Raw genomic sequence first — 17,362 nt, forward strand, 5'->3', positions numbered from 1 at the left:
AGCCAAGCTATTGAAAAGCAACCATCTCAAACGGGATCTTGGCTTTTGCCTCTTCTTTTTCATCTGGCTGAGGTAATTCACAGATTGGAATGTTGTGCTTCAGTGGGGGTAGGAGTGTGTGGGGAGGGTGGGGAAAGAAAAACACAAATAGCTTGGCCCCTGTATGTCTGATTTTGCTTCACAACCTTTGTGGAAAGCAAAGAATTATTAGGGCTTCACAAGGGCGTCTGTGACCTCAACAACCAATTCAGGCCCTATACATTTTTTCACCTAAAGATGAACATTCATTTAAAAAACAACAAAGAGATGGAGTTAGGAAAATGGCTAATGCCCATGTTGTTTCACATTGCTCCATGGTAAAGCTGTCTGCAAAGCTGTGGCTTATTTCACATTGCTTTGTGGTTAGGTGACCCCCAAAACTATTGCTTAATATTGCTTCATGATAAAACCAGCCTAATCAGCAATGCAAAATGCTTTTAAGTTGAACTGACTTTAAGTATAAAACAATAACCCTTTTTACATATTCACTGAATGCAGGGGGATGGGTTGGGGACAGCTGCTGTCTCTGCGTCACACCTTCAAAGGAATCATCAGGGTCTATGCACAATGAAGTTATAGAAAGATGGGCTCTCTCTATGCAGTCAAGATGTTTGCAAAAGGCAGGGTCTCTGGTTCATATGTACAGAGTCTGAATCATGCAGAGGTGGTGGTGGTGGATCTCTGCAGATGCAGTTCTGCTTTCTCCGCCATGTGTTCAGTGAGTGCATAACGTTGCGTGAAAAATGCTCAGATAAATGCTCCAGCAGATCTTGAGGTCACTGAGCAAACATTTTTAAAACTTTGCAGGATTGTGTGTCAGGTAGGGACAGAGTTGGATCCTCTTCAATCTGTTTACAAAAATACCACAAAGGTACAAATTTCAGAGATACAAACTGAGTTTCAAGTAAACCTTCCTCATAAGGAACACCCTTGCTGAATCTGATCAAGGATCTACTTAGACCAAAGATGGAGAATGTGTGGCCCTCCAGAAGTTGTTGAACTCAACCTCTCATGGCCAGGTATAATGGAAGTTGTAGCCTAATAACATCTGAATATAAGAAGAGCCTGCTGGATCAGACCAATGGCCCATATAGTCCAACATCCCATTCTCACAGTGGCCTACCAAATGCCTATGGAAATGCTTATGGGAAGCCCATAAGAAGGATCTGAGCACAAGAGCACTCTCCCCTCCTGCAGTTTCCAGCAACTGATATTCAAAAGCTGCCTCCAGCCATAGTGGCAGAGCATAGCCATCATGGCTAGTACCCATTGATAGCTTTATCCTCCACAAATTTGTCTAATCCTGTTTTAAAGCCATCCAAGCTGGTGGCCATTACTGCCTCCTGTGGGAGCAAATTCCACAGTTTAACTGTGTGCTGTGTGAAGAAGTACTATCTTTTGTCTGTCCAAAACCTTCCAACATTCGGCTTCATTGGATGTCCATGAAGGGCATTGATCTAAAGGGCCAAACGTTCCCCATCCCTGCCCTAGTCCAAAATTCTGTTTCCTACAGTGGTCAGGCAGATGGCCCTAGAAGCTCACCATCAGATCATGGAAGTGGCAACCTTCCCGTTTTGTTTGGCTCCCCTGTCTCAGTATATGCAGATAATCTGCACCAGAAGGTGATGGGGTTGGAAAGCCACTGTGGTATGGTTGTTAGGGTTTTGGACTGGGACTGAGGAGACTCAGATTCAAGTCCCCACTTAGCTGCCACATTTTCTGGGTGACCTTGGACCAGGTAACACCTCTCACCTAACCTACCTTATGCAATTGTTGTGAGGATTAAATAGGGAAGCGGGGAAGAACCATGCATGCCATCCTGGGCTGTTTGGAAGAAAGGTGGCAAATAGTTAAATAACTAGGTATATTGCCACTGAACGTAAGGGCTAACTAAGCATTTGAAAACCAGGTGCAAAGCCTTAATTTATCTGAAGCTTCAACTGAGGACTTGCAGATTATGAATATGGGTGTATTGCCTAATGCAATAAGGACACTTCTGGATTACACCACACTGGCTCTGGGAGTTGTGAAAACCTCCAGACAGTTTCTTCATTGGGTTCACCTTTGTTGGGTCAACAAGAGAAGATCCCTAGAAGACTCCACCAGCCACATTGATGCTTATATGTTTGTGAGCAGTTTTCAGTAATTAAACTCTAATGAAAAATATGTAATTGTGGTTAATAAGCTACACTTCCCTATTGGTATAACTTTCCTTTGAAGTGTGTCTGACACCAACATGGTTCATCTTTCAGCACCAACTGACAACCCATCTCTTCCTCCTGGCGTGTGGTAGAGATGGGAGTTCAGATATAGAACCACCTCATATCATTATAGGAACCAGATTAAGTTATACAGCAGGGGTAGAAAACTTAAGGCCTGGGGGCCAACTCCGGCTCTCCAGGCTTCTGTATCTGGGCCTTGGAACTCTTCCTATGCCATGCCCCCTCTCCTTAGGCCACACTAACCCTAGTTCACACCTCAGTGTTTTTGCCTGGTTGGAATGTATCCTTGAACTCTGATAATGCCTTTTGCTTGTCTGCATGGAGGATACTGTGCGAGTGTGTACAGAAACTAGCCTACTGTATAACAGTAACATTTACATTCACTGCTCCGCCCACTTTTGCTTCAGCCCCACCCACCACTGTTATACAGGCTGAGTTTAGTTTATTGCCTGGTTTTATTGCATTGTCTTGTCTGAATGCCACTTGCCCCAAGATAGTTTCTTATGATGGTTAGGATATAAATCTTGTGAATGAATGAGGAAACACACACCAAGTTCTTGATAACAATTCTGCATGCCCAACTTGGGGCTCAAACCTACAATTATGAGATTATGCCATGCCATCTCAGCAAGCCAGGCTGATGTAGGAAAGATGAATGATTAGAACATCCACACATTACTGATGCTGCATGGAAGCCAGAAATGGGTGACTGGCTTTGCAGCAGCAACCATACCACAAAGATAACATGTGAGTCATTGGACCATAACCAGAGACAGTGAGGTGGAATGATAAGAGGTGAGAAGCAGTCACCCAGTGCTTAATTTCTAATACAAGAGGTATTGTGAGACTTGTACCTGTATGCAAACTGTACTTTGACAAAAGGCTTATGTGATATTGTGTGTGCTTGGAGGGGGGACTGCTTGCAAACCCAGCTATAGTGTACATTTCATACTGAAGTGTTTGAAAAATAAATGCTTCCCACATAAGATGATTTACAAAAATAGCTTTTTCAAATTTGAGTTTCTAATGGGTTTTCTTTGGAAGAAACCAGAAAAGGAGGTTTCCAAACACTCTGGCCACATTCACACCCTACATTTATTCCACTATTATTCCACTTTCAAAAGGCATTGCTTTCCCTCAAGAATCCTGGGAACTGTAGTTTGTGAAGGGTGCTAAGAGTTGTTAGGAGTCCCTTTATTCTCCTCAGAGAGCTCAGAGCTTGGAAAAGTTACTTTTTTTGAACTACAACTCCCATCAGCCCCAGCCAGCATGGCCACTGGATTGGACTGATGGGAGTTGTAGTTCAAAAAAGTAACTTCCAAGCTCTGAGAGAGTTACAATGTTCAGAGTGGGTTAACAGTCGGTTCTTTTTCCCAGAGAACTCTGGAATTGTAGTTCTATGAGGGAAACAGGGATCTCCAAACAACTCTCAGCACCCTCCGCAAACTACACTTCCCAGTATTCTTTGGGGAGAGCCATGCCTGTTTAACGTAGAATAATAGTGGAATAAATGTATGAAGTGAATGTGGTTTTCCCCCCCCGTGTGTGTGTGTGTGTGTGTGTGTGTGTGTGTGTGTGTGTGTGTGTGTGTATCTGGGGGAATTATGGGTTAAATCTTATTGTGCATGCCAGCAGCTCTCTGTTTTCTAGGAACATAGGATACTGCCTTACAACAGGCCAGACATGGTCCATCTAGCCCAGTATGAGCTCTGATTATCAGTGACTTTCCAGATTCTCTGGGAGAGAGCTTTAACTGGAGATGCTAAGGATGGGACCCTGGGACCTTTTGCATGTAAAGCATGTGCTTCACCACCAAACTACAGTTTGCCACCCCTAAGATTTTAGATGGGGGAGCTGAGATTCATTCTAGACAGAAAGCCTGAGATTCCCTATCATTGTGATCATTTAGACCATTGCTCTAAACTGACAGCAAGAGATACTCTGTTGGAAAGGGGGGGACCCCAACCCTCTCTTCTTTTCTTACCTTGCCTTTGTATAGATTTCCTTGGATGCTCCTGTCCCTTGCCTGTCCCAGGGGATGCCCCAGTTCACTTTTGCTTGCTTCTGTGGGCTCCATGGCTTCTGCAATATGAAAAGGAAAAAGGAAGAGCCCAGCACCGAGCAAGAGACAGCCGTTTGACCTTTCCTTGGTGCATCACCTTAATTCTTTCTATTGAGTTGGAGGAGCACTGTGGCTACAGTAACTTGGTATGATGTTGTTACCCTTTTTGGCTACCTTTCATGGATCTTCTTTTCTGGAAAACCCTCCTGCCCACTCCCTTGGCTCTCTTTTAATGAGTGGGACTGATAGGTGGAGCACCGACTAGCACGTAGACAGGCAACGTCCAGCTCTAGGACTGCATGTGCCCCTCAGCCAAATTGTATGCAGCCCTCAACCTAATTTCAAAAGCCCTCTGAAAGTTACTAGTTCAGAGCCTTCTGGCAACAGCAAACTACTCCTCCACTGACAATTTGCTGTGTAAGTAGAAAGAAGAGAGAGATCAGAAGGCACAGAGAAAGAAGGGGTGCGGGAAAAAGAGAAGAAATGACCCCACCCATTCTCTTTTGTTCTGGCCCCATCTGCCACTGACATCTCGCCACACACAGTCATCATGTAGCCAATGACAGGGTTACCCTGAGTGAATGCAGCCCTCAGCATGAAAAAGGGCTGCCTGTTCCTGCACTACCATTTTTGTATCTTTTTAATAATAAAATAAGTCTCACTCCCCTATAGATTTGGAGGTGTGAAAGAAGAGGATGGAGCAAACCATTGGAATGATGTTTCTGATGGAGGCTGAGCAGGGAGAGCTTGGCTCCATGTTCTCCACAGAGATGCTACCCCCCCCAGCCAGCTCTCCCATGGAGCTTGATAAATTAGCTCAGGAAGGCATACCGGCTGGAAGAGATGAACCCACTCTGTGAATGATAGCCTTTCTCATCAGTGCCGGCAGTGGGAAGAGGAGAATGTGGAAGACGTTAATCTGCTTTATTACATTTATTTCTCTCTCCTTGTTTTTCTCCCATAGAGACTTTGCTAGCCTGGAAAAACCCACTTTGTTCAGATAATAATCTTACAGGAGATCCAGAAGCTGGCTGGGCAAAATGGCAATTCTGTACAGTTTCCTATTTTGAAACATCCTGAGCCTTAGAGACTGTGGGTATTCATGACTCAAAAGTTTCTGTTAGCTTGTTCATGTACAGATTTGTGTGTTTGATTGTTTATTGTATAAGAAAGCTGAGTTCAAAATCTTTTCAGTCCCATCCCACCCGCTCCAGATATAATCAAAAAGACATTTGAAAGTTTGTTTGAAAACCAAGCACTAATGTGCTTGCATTATCTTAATGAACATTTTGGCATACATTTTCACATATAAAATCTAGTTGATGTCTCCCTTACTATTGACAGATTCACTATTAAGGTAGCCACTTGCATATTGCCCAAAAAAGAAAAATGCATACTCAAAAAGGAGAATACATATTTGGATATACTAATTAATATGTATTGATGTAAATGTAGAAATAATTACTATTATTCATAGATACAAAACATCTCACCACAATGGGAAAGACTATGGCCAAGTGACCTTATATGCCTGCTCAGTCTGCTGTCCAGGTGCTAACTGTTGAGGGGCAACTTCAAAGCCCCTGCTCTTCCTTCTAGGGTTCTTTATCTAAACCTGGACCAGACAGCTCTCCAAAGAGGGTGCCTTCAAACAGAGGATTGTGGTCTGTAAAGTATGATACAGGGCAACTCTATTAACTGTTCAGTCCATTTGAGTTACTGAAGAAAAACAAACAAAGCTATGAGACAGAGGGAACCTTTCCACTATAATGGAATAAAAATGTTCTAATTGTTTGAAATGATTTTAATATTGTGTGTGTATATACATACACACACACTGTATGTAAGAAGTCATGCTGCAGTTTGCTTTGCCACAGACAGGTGGCACTGTGAACTACAGCATGGATGCTTCAATATTCCATGGTGCTGGCCAACCCAGGCACGGTGGGAGAGCAAGCGAACTGGGCAAGTGGGTGTGCAGGTGACTGACTGAGGAGCATGAGCAGGCTGGCATCAGGCAAGTGAGGTGGTGGCAGTTGCCACAACTCAACAACACCTGGGGCCCCCGTGTGTGTGTGGGTACCTGGGGTTCCCATTCCTGGAGTTAGGTGCTGGGATTGGTGCACAAAGCACACAGGAGCAGCAACCCCTAGTGTTTTCCTATTCTTGTAACCCAGCCTGGGACCTTAACAAAGGGTGGATACGAAATCTAAATAATAATAATCAAAGTCTCTTTTGATATAAAATTTGCTGAGCCTGGACTGTGTTTTTAATGCATGGAGTTACTTGATTGTTTCCAGTATGTTTATATGAGGATGCCTTCAAATAGAAGACTGTCCTTTGTAAAGCCAGATCCAGAAGTGGCCAACCCACCATGGGCCAGTTTGGCAGGTGGGCAGGGGTGCCCACCTATCAATCAGCTGATGTCATATGATGTCAGGTGATGGAGATGTCAAACTGTAGCTGCAGAGGAAGATTCCTCACTTTGAATTTGGCACCTTTTGAATTCAAGCTGCAGCTAAGTGCACTCCTGATTCTTTCTTTGCAGCCATGGCCTGAATAATACTCTTTTAAAATTTGATACCCTTTTCTGTCATTAGGTACAGGTAAGGTGGGCATGGTTTGCTCAAAATAGGCCAGCTTTTGAACCCATTACTGCTTTATATCATGAGGCCATAATTTGATGGGTGTCACTTCACATATCTTTATTCTATCGAGCACAGGGGGTTAACACTGAATGAATCTGGCCCTGGAAGTATATGATAAGCTGACTGTAGATGGCATGCTCTTTGTTCTACTGATAACCCCCCTTAACCTTTCCCAGTTTTCCATCTCTGTCAAGAAACCTGATTTGCACCAGCAGGAAAGCTGTACATGCAGGTGACTTGATCTCCTTTCAGGAGGATTTACTGGTTAGGCTGATTGCTAAGAATCGCACAGCAGTTGTTTTATTTTCTTATCCCATGATGGGGATGTGAAATCTCTGTCCAGTAAAGATGGCCAGCAATGAGCTGTGTACGATGTCATCCCAGGGAAGGATGTTTCTGTTTCTTGTTTGGTGTTTTTTTTAAAAGAAAAATGAGAAACTAAGATAGATTTTAATCAATCTTGGTCAGGTTCTAGGGGATGATGTTGCTGTAGGAGATGACCGAGCTGCTCCAAACCTGTACTTCTAAAGAACAGTGCAATAATGGGCTTGAAGCCACAATGAGGATTCATCTGGCACTCAGTCATCATCCTCACTGAATCAGTCTGAAAGGTTCACAGGAGTTCTTTTTTTCTTTTTTCTCATTGCCATGGAGCTGAAAGAAGACACTTATACAAGGCTCTGGATAGTTCAAATGTACACAAAAGCAAGGCTAAGAAAGTAGCCTAAGTCATCTAACAATGGAAGCCACCATCGTACAATTTGGCCATCACAGCAAAGAGTGCCCTTTTGATGCCACCACCTGACGCATTCTTACTTTGGGAGTAAGTCCTACTGAACTCACTAACTTTGTGCACGTAGGATCAGAATGTAATATGCTTAAGACTCAGTGTCCATTCAGAGAGCATTCAGACTTCATTCCTACCACACTGTAGCCATGAAAAGTATGCAAGTATGATCTCCATATAACAGGTGTCAAAATGTTATTTATTTATTAAATTTATATCCCACCCTTCTTCCTAAAGGAGCCTAGGGTGGCACACAAGAAGCAATAACAAAAAATCTTAAAAAACAATTCAAATGCAGGTTCAGATAGATGCAAAATAACCTTATTGCTATTAACTATTTCCCTCCTTTTAAGATCCTGACCTATGACTGCTGCCTTGTACAAGTTGGGGAATGCTAGCCATTACAGTGGACTTTTCTGCAGTTCAAAGTGAACCATGCTAAAAACTACATAACTGGGGATTTTCCCTGCAAGCTTGCATCAGGACAGAACATATACATTTGCTTGGAACTCCCAAACCATCTCCCATCACCCTTAAAAATTACTCTCTATCTCATATACACAACTGCATAACCCTTGAAGTTTTCTAATGGAGCTGCTAACCACCATTTCTGAGATATGTTCTTACCTTCTAAGAAAGCCCATTCCGACAAAACTGTTTTTATCCCAATGGAAGGTAACAATATCAGCAGAGTGCACTCTCTCCACTTTCCACAAATATGTACATTCAGACAATGCTGTATCAGAACTCTTAATCAAGTGGTGACATTGTTCCTGCCCTTGTCCTTGTCTCCAGAATTACATAAGAAGACTTCAGTGCCAACTCTAAATCATCATGCAGCTTAGAGTTGTTTAACCTGCTAGTTTATCTTTTTCGAATATTAATACTGTGTATTGTCGAGGGATTTCACGGGGTCGCCATAAGTTGTAATTGACTTGAAGGCACATAACAAAATAATACTTGTCTTTGAACTCTGACACACATGGTTTAAAATGTATGAGCATCAACTGTCAGTGTAGGGGAGTGAGAAGAATTAGTCAACTCAGGTGTGTGTGTGTGTGTGTGTGTGTGTGTGTGTGTGTGTGTGTGTGTGTGTGTGTGTGTGTGTGTGTGTGTGTGTGTGTGTGTGTGTGTGTGTGTGTGTGTGTGTGTGTGTGTGTGTGTGTGTGTGTGTGTGTGTGTGTGTGTGTGTGTGTGTGTGTGTGTGTGTGTGTGTGTGTGTGTGTGTGTGTGTGTGTGTGTGTGAGAGAGAGAGAGAGAGAGAGAGAGAGAGAGAGAGAGAGAGAGAGAGAGAGAGAGAGAGAGAGAGAGAGAGAGAGAGAGAGGAGTTTTAACATTAAAAACAATTACCCAGAAGAAATTTGTCTTAGGGTATCTTTCAAGAAAGGCAAGATATCATCTGTATAAATATTAGTCTTGCTTGGAGCCGGAATGTCTCTGAATGTTTAGTAGTAGGGTATGAAACAAAACTATGTCTATGATGAAGCTTTTTCCAAAGCTGTTCTTTGTTTTGATTTTTTGACAGAGATGATCTTGCCAAGAACTTTCATTGCTCCAATTTAAGGTAAAGAACAACTTTTTGTGACAAGCTAGAAGCATATGGAACATGTGCAAATAACGGGAATGAAGCCAAGGAAAGGAGAAGCACTCACTTACCTTGTTGTACATTTTCCCGAAGACCTCCAAGATGAAACTGTGCAATGAACATCTTATACAACCTAAAGCTACCACTCTGCTATGTACATTTGCACTACTAATGGTGGCATTTTAAACTGTGAAATAGGAATGATAAAAATGTAATAATTCTGATAATTCTGACTGACATTTAAGGGTATAACAAAAGGATGAATATCAGGTTTATTTCAGGTTGTTGTAATTACTGCATTCCAATATTACCCAAAGTAGAAATGATATATATACCCAAGAGTAAAGTTGTATGTTTTTTGCACTGAGGCTCTTATAAATATAAGAAGCACTTTATTTCTACAGGGTCAGTAGATATGAGTTTTGGAATGAGGTGGACTAGACCAGCATTTGGCTTTTTGGGATACAGTCTCTCAGGAGACAGAAGCAAAGAAATCAAACATTTATTCACTGTCTCTTATTTTCTACCTGTGTCATCTATTGCTACAGCCATTTGACACTTTCTCTGAATTTCAAAGCTCAAAGTGATTTTATGAAACCTTAAGGGAGCCTAATTTTCAGAGGGTGACTGGTTGAGCATTGTACCAAAAATGCAAGATACTTTAAGTTCCACACTGTCTTTGACCAGTTATTATTAAATTTATGTTTTATATTAATCTATCCATTGAAAATACTGCTGTGGCCAAATCTTGCCATAATTTCCATTTTAACCAACAGACATTATATTGAGAGTCATTGGCTGAAATTCTGTGCATATGTATGTATGCAGTATGCAGAACTGTGGGCTGGACTGATTTTGCATCTCTGATTAATGGAAAGAATGGTTGTCTACACCACCTGACTGTACCTGCAGTCAATTTGCACATTCAATTTATGGGTAACCAAAGGGTTCCACACATGTATATAGACCACTAATGATTCAAGTAAACCATATTAAATATCTATAGATTTATATATGTATCTGCATATAGGTATAGTCTAAGTTTACGCTGAATTAATTATGCTGGAGTCTACCTAATTCACAGCAGTTTATTTTCATTTCAAAGTGCCCCATGTTCTCAGAAATATGTGTAATCTAGAAATGGGCCTTAGTTAAACCCAGCAGCTGAGAAATCCCTGGACAGACACGCTTTAGACATTCTTAAAAACATTACAAGGAAATGATATATTTCTTGGAAATAAATGAGAAAAGCACTCAAATACTTACTTAGTTACCCACATGGAAGCAGGTTTTTCCCCAAGGCAGAGAACTTGCTGAGAAGTAACAGACATATAGAGAACTCTTCCTATCTTTGCTCTATGACTCTAACAAGTTCCTCTTCTGGGAACAATGATACTGGCAGCTCTGGAGATGACAATAATATTGCACGTATTCAGGGTTAAAGGTGCTATACAAAAGCTAAGTGTTAGCAATAAGCACAAGCTTCAGTCCATTTCTTTTCACAAACCACTTAAACACACATTTATATCCAGCTGTAGGCTATGAGACTCACAGCTGCTCAGAAGTAAGTTACTCTCAACAATGTGACCCTAGAGTTGCTGAAGAGGGACAGAATGAACTCCAAAGACTTGCTAGATCAGACCTAATTATAACTGTCCATATTCAGTTACTGTAACTCCAATTACCTCTATCGATATTCAAAACTCTTACATTTAAAGGCACAGAGGTGTCCTTTCAATATGTGTTTGCTGCTGTTCACTCAACTGAGGATCAATGAGACTCACAATCCAGTCATTTTCAGATAGCCACCTGTATTCATTTAATAGACTGGGGATCTGACTCATCAAGCATGCATGTATCATCTTTGAGGAATATCCCAGTGGAAACTTTGGGTATTCCTGGATGTAAATTTAAGTCACAGACATCAGAAACTGTAGGGTATACGGTATCAGAATGGCTGAAGAAGCAGATACGAGCACTGCCTGCAACAAGAGGAGCAAAGAAGGGTACTTGAGGACATTGGCAGAAACATACCTTGGCATAAACCTTGATGCTTTTGCAGAACAGCCCATCTGAAAAAGTCTTCTGCCTCAGAGCTCATTATAAAGGAAGCCCTGTTTAGAAAGCTTTCTTCTACTGCCATAATCAGTGATTGTGATTGGATCAAGCCCCTTATTAAAACTTCACTTGCCTCAGTCAGTGGTAGCTGGCATCTGTTTCCACATGCTCTGTCCTGCTGTGATATTTTTGACAACTTTTAGAGGCAGCAAGACCAAACTGTGTAGTAGTTAAAGAGAGACAGGCAGCTTGGTCATGTCAGGACACATCTCTGCAGCTGGGAAAAGGGAGTCTTAAGTGTTATTTGCATAGCCCCAAAGTCCATCCCCCTCTATTTTGTACAGATCTCATTTCATGGAAAATCTTAAACCCATCTCAAAGACTGAATGCCTTCCGTGTCCTGTTTTGTTTGCTTACCTCACTTTAAAAAAAAATAAAAAATGAAGCATCTATTCAGGCTTCCTCATGGGAAAACCCCAGGACATAATGGTGGATGAAAATAGATGTTGTTATGTTGATGATTTTTAGCTTTCATTGTAATTGTGCCCATCATACAGAAAGTCCTTGCCTCTCTATGCCACACTGGTTGGTCTAATTTGGATCTCCAGCTCTTGTCAGTAAAAAGAAGTCATACTCACATCTGAGGACTAGGAAACACCATGGCAGAACATGTCTCTGATGCAGCCTACATTTTTTTCTTCTCCCCTTTTTGCTCTCAATTCCATAATATAAGAGCCTAAATAGAAATGTTCCTCAGTAGTCTTCCAGCCTCAGTAGCCATAGAAACCAGCTATTTTTATCTATTTTGCATGATATCAATAAATGACTTTTTCTACACTGGATAGACAGGTCAACTCAGCTTCCTGCTAACTGGATGTACTTGATAAGCCATGCATATCTGTTGTGTAATATTGTACATTGAAAAGACAAAACAGGATTATTTATAAGCGTGCAAAGGATTCTTCTATGTAGATTAACTGCATGATGTTACACATTCTTTCGGAGAGAGAATTTTTAAAATACACCCTTTGGAGTATTGATTATTTTTTAAAAATGTATTGAGATCAAGGTGGTAGTGGTAGTCAGTTTTTCTTGATACACAAGCTTTCTTCTTTCCTAAGATGACAGCTTTAAAAAAAGGATACAACACCGTGTTTTCTTAAGATTACATTAATGCCTGTGAGAATATTGTAACAATAAAGAAAGCCAGCCAACAATAGTGTAACTGTTTTATGGAATCCTGTCTGTATTTGCTAAGGGAGCTTTTTATAAAGTAGAATCAAATTTGTAAGCTCATTAATCAAGTGCACTTCAGAAAGGGAAATAATTTTAATTTGTAATGCAGGATTCTTCCCCTAGAGGGTGATTCAAACCTCTAATATATTTCAGGATTCATAAATTCACAGTTCCACAATGGGATGATTATGATATGTCTGCCATATCTCTGTGGAGTCCTAAATGTTTACCAAATTATTTACATTGCAGAGCTGAAGGCAATGCAATACATAGAACAGATGTTTATTAGAAACCTGTACAGTAGAGTCTCCTTTGTCAAAATCTTGGTTATTGAAAACCTCTGGTTATCCGAATTCACTGTGAACCTCCCTGTGAGGCTTCAGACCTTTTGTATCCCTCTGAAAATACTCCTTCAATTTATGTGACCCTCTGAGTATCTGAATGCTTTGGATCACTCAAAGGCCATTTCAACAAATAAACCTGCACTGCATCGCACATGCATAGTATTTAAACAGTTATCACAAAGGCTCCCAAACTGTATGTGCCCTTAAAATATGAGCCTTCTGGTGAAAGAAAATGTGAGGGAAAATGGTGCTAAACAAACTAATCTTCATGGATTATATGTAATGCTATTAGGGATATATATGAATACAAAGTGAGGTTCGTCTGTGTGTCTCTTTGGGCGTTACTGAGATCACCTTGCCAAACTGAAATAGACCATTCTACATGGCCTGAAACCTTAGCTAAGGTAAATCAGAGAAACTGCATTGGCTTTATTACTGATGCAAGCTTGCTGAGTATGTTCAGTACATTCCAGTGCTTCTCAACACTTATGCAGCAGGACTGTCTTCTAGTTGGATCAGTAAAACACTTACGGGACAGCTGATTATTTTTTAGCCTTTAACAGATATCTTTTGGGTACATAAGTACACAGTGCCCCAAAATGTCTGTTCTAACAAGGTGGCTTACAAGGTTGTATTGTAAATTATAGATGCCTATCATGTCTGTATCTTTCACTGAAATACATGTCCATCGATTGGTCTGCTGGCTGATTAATTCCCTTTTCTTCCTGATGCCTGTTGGAACCAGCTAAATTGCTTGACTTCAGTTCCTTCCTTTGTATTTTTTTTTCTTTTTGTAAACTATGCACTTGAAGTAAGCACTTTCTTGCTCTAACTGTGAAAGCATGCTTAGGAGAGCAGATATGTTAATTGCTGTAATAAACAGACTTTATTATTACATCTCTTCGCAGTGTGTAAATTACATCTGCTGCTGCTTGATGCTGCTGCTTTGTTTATTGCTGCAACTGAAGAGCTGAAATATCAGCTACACCCCTAACCTGAGCCATTGCTTATTTAAACAAGTGAAAGGAGCACAAAGGTAGCACTTGCTGACTAGGATCAGAATGCAAAAGGATGGTTGAAAGGGAAGGCAAATGAGGTCACTGTGTGAAAACTGAGCTATCCATCCTCCCTTTTATTCTTCTGTATAGTGAAATCAACACAGAAATAACACAACCACAGTCATTACATTGTTTTCAGTTAGTTTGTCCCGTATTAATAAACTGTCAGCAGAGAATGCCCAAGATGCAGGTGGGGCAGGAACTCCAGATGTTGCCCTCTACAGAGAGACATAACAGACAGTTTGATGTCCTTTAAAGATATCTTCAGATCTGCTGCCTAATATTAGGATAGGCCCTGCCTGACAATGTAAAAAGGATACAAATTCAATCTCAGCAGATTTTATTTTTAATAATGCTTTCCACCAATTCACTGGAAAGAGACATTAAGCTAACTGGCCTGTAATTTCCTGAATCATCCAAGATCCCTTTTTAAAAACAGTCAAGTATATATATCTAAGTCATGTGCCTGGCATCTTCAAGCAGGGATGGAGAAAACTCCTTTGTGAAACCCTGTAGGGCCAATGCCAGTCAGTGTTGATTAGGGATGAGGAATCACAGGCCTAGGGGCCAATTGTGGCCCTCCAGGCCTTTCTTCCTAGCCCTCAGGACTCTCCCTTGTCTACACAGCCTCACTTCTCACCAGGAGTGTTTTTGCCTGGCTGGAATGTGACTAGGAACTCTGATCATGCCTCTTGCTTGGATAACAGAGAGGTTGCATGAGCATACTGTATAAAGGTAAACATTCACATTTGTTGCTATGCCCATTTTTGCCTCTGGCCTGGCCCACTGGCCAGAAGTCTGCCTAGAAGGGAATGCAGGCTGAAAAAGTTCTCCACCCTTGGTGTAGACGATATTGGGCTAGGTGGATCAATGGCCTGACTCAGTATAAGGCAGCTTCCTGTGTTCCTAATTCCCAGCATTTCCTCATACATCAGTGCAATCACAATACAGAGCCTAGGATGGGTCTATGCAAATTAGGGCAGCCTTGGTTCTCAGTGGCTGGGGTCTCCAGAGACAGGGAGCAGGCTTAGCTTCCTTCCCAATGATGCTTCCATGTGTACACCTATAAGAACATAAAAAGAGCCTGCTAGATCAGACCAAAGGCCTATCTAGTCCAGCATTCTGTTCCCATTAGTGGCCAGCCAGAAGCCTATGGGAAGCAGGACAAGAGGGCAATAGCACTGCTATTCCTCAGCAGCCAGTATTCATTGTGCCTCTGATGCTGGAGGTAGTATGGAGCCATCTTGACTAGCAGCCATTGTTATCCCCCATGAATTTGTCTAATCCCCTTTTAAAACCATTTAAGTTGGTGACAACCACATTTTGTGGATGCAAATTTCATAGTTTAACTGTGTGAAAAACTGCTTCTTGTCTATCCTGAATCTCCCCACATTCAACAAGACTAAATGACCCCAGCTTCTAGTATTATGGGGTGAGGGAAATCTTTCAGTCTACTTTCTCTATACCAGGCATAATTTTATACACACTTTTCATGCCCTCCCTGGCTATTAGCTTTTCTTCTAAATCGTTTCAGCTTTGTAACTTTTCCTTGTAAGAGAGTTGCTATACTCCCCTGATCATTTCGGTTGCCCTTTTTTGAACATTTTCCAGTTCTACAATATCCATTTTGAGGCAAGGCAACCAGAACTCTATACAATATTGAACAGATTTGTATAAGGGCCTTGTGACACTGGTAGTATTCTTTATCCCTTTCCTAATGATCCCTAACATGGAATTTGCCTTTTTCACAGTTCCCATGCTCAGAGTTGACCTTGTCATCAACCTATCCACTATGACCTGAATATCCCTTTCCTGGTCATTCATTCACGATCTTAGACCCCTTCAGTGTATATGTGAAGTTAGGGGGCGAGGGTTTCTCCAAGGTGCATACTTGGCACTTACTAACATTAAACCACATTTGTCATTTTAATGCCCATTCACCATCTTGGAGTTCTTCACAATTCTGTTATCCTTTTACCACCCTGAATCATTTGGTGTCATCTGAAAAGTCAGCACACATGCATTCCAATACAGATCCTTGGAGGACCTCACTCTTTACATCTCTGCTTTGTGTTCTTTATCCCAAAATGTATAGTTGGGTAATACTTTTCCTAGAACTAACCCAAAGGTCACCAAATGATGGCAAGCTTTCCAGTTTTACAGAACTCTCCAATACCGCTTACCATGAAAACCCTGTTCATAGGGTCGCCATAAGTCAGGATCAACTGGAAGGCAGTCCATGTCCATTTCCATTTGGCAAGATGTTATGTAAAGGAAGGGGGAGGGGAAATACAAAAAATTAGTGTGGGTGTTACAATCATGAGGTCAGCTTATAGATTCAGTTCCAATATGGAGGTTGCAGACTGATTAGTCTCTGCAAGGAGCCAGTCATCAGGATTCTCTCTCCACCCCCCTCCTGCTTTGTGTAACACCTTCCTTGATGAAAAGTTCTGGAGAACTCAAAAGCTTGCAAAATTTTTGTCACATTTTGGTTGGTCCTAAAAAAATATTGCCCAACTGTGGGTGTGGGAGTTTTTTCTTATAGACCAGCCTTTCCCAACCAGTGTGCCTCCAAATGTTGTTGGACCACAATTCCTGTCTTTCCTGACCATTGGCAATGCTGGCTGAGGCTGATGGGAGTTGTGGTCCAACAACATCTGGAGGCACACTGTTTGGGAAAGGCTGTTATAGACCAACACAGCTATCATTACTTTTTGTATTCTTTAATCAGATACCAATTTGTAAGAGGACCTGCCCTCAGACATGCCCTCTAACCCCATGACTACTAAATTTGCTTGGGAGCATTTGGTGAGGGATTATGACAAAAGCTTTTTGAAAGCCCAAGTACACGGTGTCTATTGGATCATTACTGATATCGACATACTTGCTGACACTCTCAAAGAACTCTAGAAGGTTAAACAGAACATACCTTTGCAGAACCCATGTTGATTCTTCTTCAGCAAGACTTGTCCTTCTATATAGTTGTCAGCTCTACACTGCATCGGCAGTGTCAGGGGGGGCTGGAAATTCCTGGGTCTTTGGCAGGGAAGGAAAGTCCTTAGCCAGCAGTCGGGTTGTAAATCTGCCAGGCCTATCCGAAGCGTACTTGCCAAGTCAGAAGTCCAGAAGCGAGGTCAGCGGAGGTCTGGGATCAATTGCCAAGGAGGTCAGTCAAAGAGATGCTGCAGGGAAACTAGGTCTACACAAAGCCACGCCTGATGTTGCAGTCAGCAAGAAGCTGCAGCCAAGGTGTGCCTTATAAAGAGCAGGATGGACAGCAGGTGTGAGCCCTCAGCGTTTGGGCCTTAAGGAGACAGGCCTGT

General features: G+C 41.7%; 2 protein-coding genes across 10 annotated transcripts in view; one reads left to right on the plus strand and one right to left on the minus strand.

The window, feature by feature from the left end:
* The window catches only part of LOC133387425 (uncharacterized), a 99,757-nt gene extending 82,727 nt beyond the window's left edge, over positions 1-17,030 (minus strand). The window contains exons 1-3 of one of the 9 annotated variants that reach the window (XM_061632162.1): positions 16,969-17,030; positions 10,610-10,747; positions 4,246-4,343 (exon numbers count right to left, since the gene is read on the minus strand). The gene's annotated coding sequence lies outside the window, so the exon portion shown is untranslated. Of the gene's footprint in view, positions 1-474; positions 888-4,245; positions 4,344-10,609; positions 11,008-11,028; positions 11,122-11,377; positions 11,669-16,968 lie in introns of those variants that run through there. The other 8 variants (XM_061632160.1, XM_061632158.1, XM_061632161.1 and 5 more) reach the window with 8 other exon arrangements.
* Positions 4,265-12,544, plus strand: BLACAT1 (BLACAT1 overlapping LEMD1 locus). The gene is made up of 4 exons (XM_061632166.1): positions 4,265-4,469; positions 5,288-5,415; positions 7,440-7,794; positions 9,284-12,544. The coding sequence occupies exon 1, from the start codon at positions 4,300-4,302 to the stop codon at positions 4,399-4,401; it is 102 nt and encodes a 33-aa protein (XP_061488150.1). The 5' UTR covers positions 4,265-4,299; the 3' UTR covers positions 4,402-4,469; positions 5,288-5,415; positions 7,440-7,794; positions 9,284-12,544.
* Positions 17,031-17,362: the final 332 nt, after the last annotated feature.

Source organism: Rhineura floridana, chromosome 6 (assembly GCF_030035675.1).
Source record: "Rhineura floridana isolate rRhiFlo1 chromosome 6, rRhiFlo1.hap2, whole genome shotgun sequence".
NCBI lineage: Eukaryota > Metazoa > Chordata > Lepidosauria > Squamata > Rhineuridae > Rhineura > Rhineura floridana.